General features: G+C 28.9%; 1 protein-coding gene across 1 annotated transcript; it reads right to left on the bottom strand.

The window, feature by feature from the left end:
- Positions 1-922: 922 nt before the first annotated feature.
- LOC120123746 (PLASMODESMATA CALLOSE-BINDING PROTEIN 3-like) lies at positions 923-4,146 on the bottom strand. The gene is made up of 4 exons (XM_039142573.1): positions 3,960-4,146; positions 3,532-3,771; positions 2,783-2,816; positions 923-1,398 (listed from the first exon to the last, which is right to left on the bottom strand). Exons 1-4 carry the CDS (start codon positions 4,015-4,017, stop codon positions 1,131-1,133), a joined length of 600 nt encoding a protein of 199 aa, XP_038998504.1. The 5' UTR covers positions 4,018-4,146; the 3' UTR covers positions 923-1,130.
- Positions 4,147-5,076: the final 930 nt, after the last annotated feature.

Genomic DNA, 5,076 nt, shown 5'->3' on the forward strand with positions numbered 1-5,076 from the left:
TAAAAAAAACGAGTTTGGGCTGCCAATTTACTATTGTCGATTACTCTTAGATTCCAGGGAGAACAAAGAACACTATAAAACTGTTTTTTTTTTAGAAAAAATAATTTATTATTCACAAATATAAAAATAATAATTAATCACACTAAAATGACTAGAAATCTATCTTCGTTTAATTTGTAAATAATTTTTTACTTTTAAAGCAAAAAAATATCTTATGTTTGAAATAGTGAAAGTAATTTAAAAGTATCATATAAAGTTATTATTTCTTTTTATAAAAATGTTTATGAAGGACTTTAGACTTCACCCGTAAAAAATTACAATATAAAAGAAATCGAATTGAATTATCATACATTATTTATAAATCTAAGTGAATATAAGGTAATATATATTCAAAGCTTTAAAATCCTTTGACAATGAATATTCTTATCCGGTGACGGATTCATATATATTCACCTGTTCGCTCTAAAATTCGAATTTTTATATATTAGTTGTTCCTTTTTCTAAAGTTGCCACCCTAAAATTTTATTTGTGCTGTCCCTATACAAAAAATTTATGTTATTAATACATATGTGTCCACTCTGAAAAATGAGTATCAAATGACACCTCAAAATTTCTAAAATAAAAAAATTCTCTCTATATTTTTTTAGAAAGATAAATAATTATATCTCTTTTCTCATTTAGGTGTCCATTTTTATTTTCAACTAACGAATTTTTTTAACGGTGATGACGGACGAGACACCAAAATGATAACGTTGATAATGTTAGACACCTAAATTGACAAAAAAAATTAGGCACTTAAATAAGAAGAAAAATATAATTTGGACACTTTTTTATATTAAACCTTAAAATTATGACACCGTTATTTAAAATTTAGCTCTGCTTACGCGGTGTTTAAACATGAGATATTAAGGATAACAACAAATTCCTTAACCACTGAAGTAGCTTAATTCATTCTAAATTTTAGATTTAAATGTACATAAAACCTTGGGGTATCCATAACCTCAGAAGTCACGCCTTAAAATGAATAAAATCCATAAACCTTAGCTAACATGTCCATAGATCAACAACACCATACACTAAAAGAGGATTTTTCCAGCCAAAGACATTGTTTCCGACTGGCACCCTTGTTTTTAACCCCACAATAGCATGAATCCCGAAAACAAGAGGGTTGCATAGGATGAGAAGCAATATTGGAGCCTAAATCCTCCGTCAGTACTGTAATCTGGGTTGATCCCACCACTGGACGGGCTCAACCCATTGCCAACTCCTCCCAACATTCCGGTAGGCGTTGTTGAACCGTACGGTGTCGTGCTTGTCGGATTGTTGTTGATCGGGTTGACGTTGGGTGTGGTGGTTGACGGTGTAGGTTTTGGTGTTGTGGTGGTGGTGCCTGCGGCACTGATCAAAGGGAAAGGAAAAGTCACTAACAATGAATAGCGCAAAAATCATTCAATATGTATTCATCAATATCAATATTAATGTAGGAAAGATGTGCATTAAGAAAACAAAACAATGTATTAAATTTTAGGGTAAACTATATATTTACTCATACACCTATTCCTATGGTTCCAATTTGATCATCCAATTTTTTTTTTCAAAATCATATATTCTTACGTTTCATTTTCGTTTTGACCACTTGTCGTTAAAAAATAATGGTTATACTATAAGATAATGTCATGTTATCATTAAATATAAATAAAAAATAACTACATTAATAGTTCTATTTATTTTTTAACGGTGAGTGATCGAAACTGAATCAAAACATAACGTTATGTATGATTTTGAAAAAAATAGTTAAGTGACCATTTAGTCATCCATTTATTCCCGTGATTCCCCAAAAATTTTAAAAGTTATAATTTAGACCCTTAAAATTTTCAAAAAATTTAATTTATTACCCTCAAAATTTTTAGAAATTTATATCAAACTTTAAATTTTTTTAATGTTTTTAATTAAACCCCCTCCCATAATTTTTTAAAAGTTATTATTAAGCCTCTCAAAATTTTAAAAAGTTTAGTTAGACTTTAAATTTTTGGGAAAATATAAACTAAACACTTCAAAATTTTTAAAAATTTTAATTTAAATATCTGAAATTTTTAAGGTATAAGTTATCTTCAAACTCTATCAATAAGTTCCGCTAACGACTATATATATAATTTGTCCTCAATTTTAATGAGACTGGGTTTGAATCCAAACTAAAACGGAGGGTCTACATAGCATAAAGCAATAAGAGCTCCAAAATTACTTTATTAATCACCTTTTTTTTCTTTTTGTTCAAACTAAGTTATAGCTTTTAAGACTAGAGATTCGAATGTGGACCTACAAAATATTAATATTTCATGCCCCACCCATCCAACTTTCCTACCTTTGCTCCATTCGCCCCAAAACTATCATTAATGTTTTTAGGGTAAACTACACATTTAATATATCAACTATCACTTTTTTCCTGTTTTTGTCATCTAACTATTTTTTATTTTAAAATCATATTTAATGGTACGTTTTGATTTCATTTTGATCACTCACCGTTAAAAAATTAATTGTGATGTTGACATATCATCATTGATTTTTTTAAAAGAACTATCAAGCCAAAGATTCTATTAATGTTTTTAACAGCGGATTATCAAAATTAAATCAAAACGTAACGTTAAAAATAATTTTAAAAAAATAAAGTTAGACGACCAAGACAGAATAAAATGATAGTTAGCCTACTAAGTGTATAGTCTACATGCTTTTAACAGTTGTTCATCAAAACACAAAACCCAAATGAGTGACCTTTAGAGCATACCTTGCAGTAGCCGGGAAAGGACAACCAACATAGCCTGCAAAAATACATAAAATGAGTAAAAATTTTGAGTGTTTTTAAGAATTATATAATAAATACGTGATTAAAGTATATATTTTTTTCATTTAGATATAAAGTATTTTTATTTAGAATAAGTATTTAAAATTCAGGGACACCACTCCCCATCCATTTTTTATTATTAAAAATATATATGGATAAATACATATTTAGACCTTTTAAGTTTTGATTTATTTTAATTTTGCCTCTCTCATTTCTATTGCTAATTATACTTTGTCCCTTAAATTAGAATCATGGCTCTGCCTTTGCTTAAATTTATCTTGTTGATCAAAATATGTACCTAAAGTATTTGTGGTCAAAATAATTACTTAAAGTATTTATTTTTTTCATCTAAAGTCTAAAAAATTGACATATAATATTAATTAAAGAATAATTTAAGTATTTAGATAAAAAAGTTGAATACTTTAGGTATTTAGATGAAAATTTTAAATATTTTAAATATCCATTTTGATAAAAAAAATATTTTAACTAAAAAAATAAGTTTAGGTATTTATTTTGATCGAAAAATACTTATGTACTTAAATGAAAAAGTTCTTATACTTTAAAGTTCATATACTTTATGTACTTAAATGAAAAAGGTGATGCACTTTAGGGGCTTATCTGTGATATAAGACTTTTCTTTAACCATGGTAAAAAGGTAAAAGGTAAAGGGGGGGGGGGGGGGAACTACTTACTAGGGTCAGAATTAGTGAGAGTGGCAGTGGAAGCAAAGTCACAAGTGCCTTGAGCTTGGCCTTTCCTTTGGAAGAAACTGTTGACAGCATAGTTGCAGTGTGCCCTAACAGTGTCGGGGTTGAAACAAGGACCCTTCATGTGGATAGGGTTACAGTCTGCCCCTTCTCCACATGCATAGTCCAATGTCTTCTGCAACACTGCATCGCTCACACCATCTTTGCATATACACCATGTCCCACCTGTTAAACAAACAGCAAAATACTTGAAATCTGAAGCTGCAAAAGCATAAGTGTTGCTTGAAAACCACGATAATGTTAAATAAGGGTATTTAAGCAACAACTTTGTTTAAAAGTTGAGTGTGTTAAAGGGAGATTACAAGATCTACAAACTGAGAAAACAGAGGAGAAAGAAAGTAAGAAAGGCTTACTTGAGCGGCCGGTCATGGCGGTCAGAAGGAGCAGTGGAAGCAGTACTAAAGCAGCCATGGTTGAAGACCAAAGTAAGAGGGTGTTTGAGTGAGAAACAAAGAAAAAGCTTCGAGGATGACAACAATGGCTGAGCTAGCTCAGCAACTTTGAGAGAAGAAAAGGAAAGAGTGTATGGGGCAGTGTTATACAGAGAGAGAGAGAGAGATGGCTAGAATTTGATATAGACAAGAAAATTAAAGATGCGCTGTGATTTTGATGGTGGAACGAAGATGGCCTGTCGGCTACTTGGTTTAAATGTGAGCAATGTTATTGATTGAAATAGATATAAAAACTCCTTATTTAATCATTTTCTGTAGTTATATTTTAATTATTTAATTATTTTTAGAAAAATATATTTAACGTTATATTTTGTTATCGTTATTAAAAAATAAATAAAAATATAATAAATTTTTTATTTTTCATTAATGATGTGATATTATTTTAATTATCTTATGGTCAAAATAGTTGAATGACTAAAGTAAAACTATAGAAATAATTGAGTGACTAAACATACAATTTATCCTAAAAATTTTGGAACTTTAAGTACAATTATTAGATTTTAAGTTTTATTTTTTGAAATATTTTTAATTCTATCTTTTATTATTTTATGATTTTTTTGGTAAACTCGTAATGTCTTTCGCACGAGTATACTTGTAATATTTTCAGTTTTTGAAGAAGCTGTGGTGGGTATGGGTGAGTAAAATTGGATTTGAAAAATTTTATTTGAATTGATTTCGAGGTTCATAAACTCAATTAAAAAAATTTAAGTTTAAATCAAGTTGTAAAATATAACTCGAATAGTAACTCGAATAACTCAAAATTTTTAATAATTAGTAGATTGATATTCAAGTTTGAGTCGAGTCTTGTTGACTCTGTATATGATATATGTATATCACATATGAAAAATAAAAGATAGTCGATTACACGTGGAGAATGATTAGCACCCCACAGCGCCCTAAATCGGTACTTTGTCGATTAATTAATTGTCTTTGCAATGGAATTTACGAGTTCAAATTTAATTTAATTTAAGATCCCTTAAAACAACACACTATGAATTTTAAAATGAAACCTAATAAT

This window comes from Hibiscus syriacus, unplaced genomic scaffold (genome assembly GCF_006381635.1).
Source record: "Hibiscus syriacus cultivar Baekdansim isolate YM2019G1 unplaced genomic scaffold, ASM638163v2 tig00001195_pilon, whole genome shotgun sequence".
NCBI lineage: Eukaryota > Viridiplantae > Streptophyta > Magnoliopsida > Malvales > Malvaceae > Hibiscus > Hibiscus syriacus.

Coding starts and splice junctions, on each gene's coding strand:
- LOC120123746 (XM_039142573.1), bottom strand. CDS start 4,017: ATGGCTGCTTTAGTACTGCTTCCACTGCTCCTTCTGACCGCCATGACC. Junction 3,772..3,959: donor CGCCATGACCGGCCGCTCAA/GTAAGCCTTTCT, acceptor TTTGTTTAACAG/GTGGGACATGGTGTATATGC. Junction 2,817..3,531: donor TCTCACTAATTCTGACCCTA/GTAAGTAGTTCC, acceptor GTATTTTTGCAG/GCTATGTTGGTTGTCCTTTC.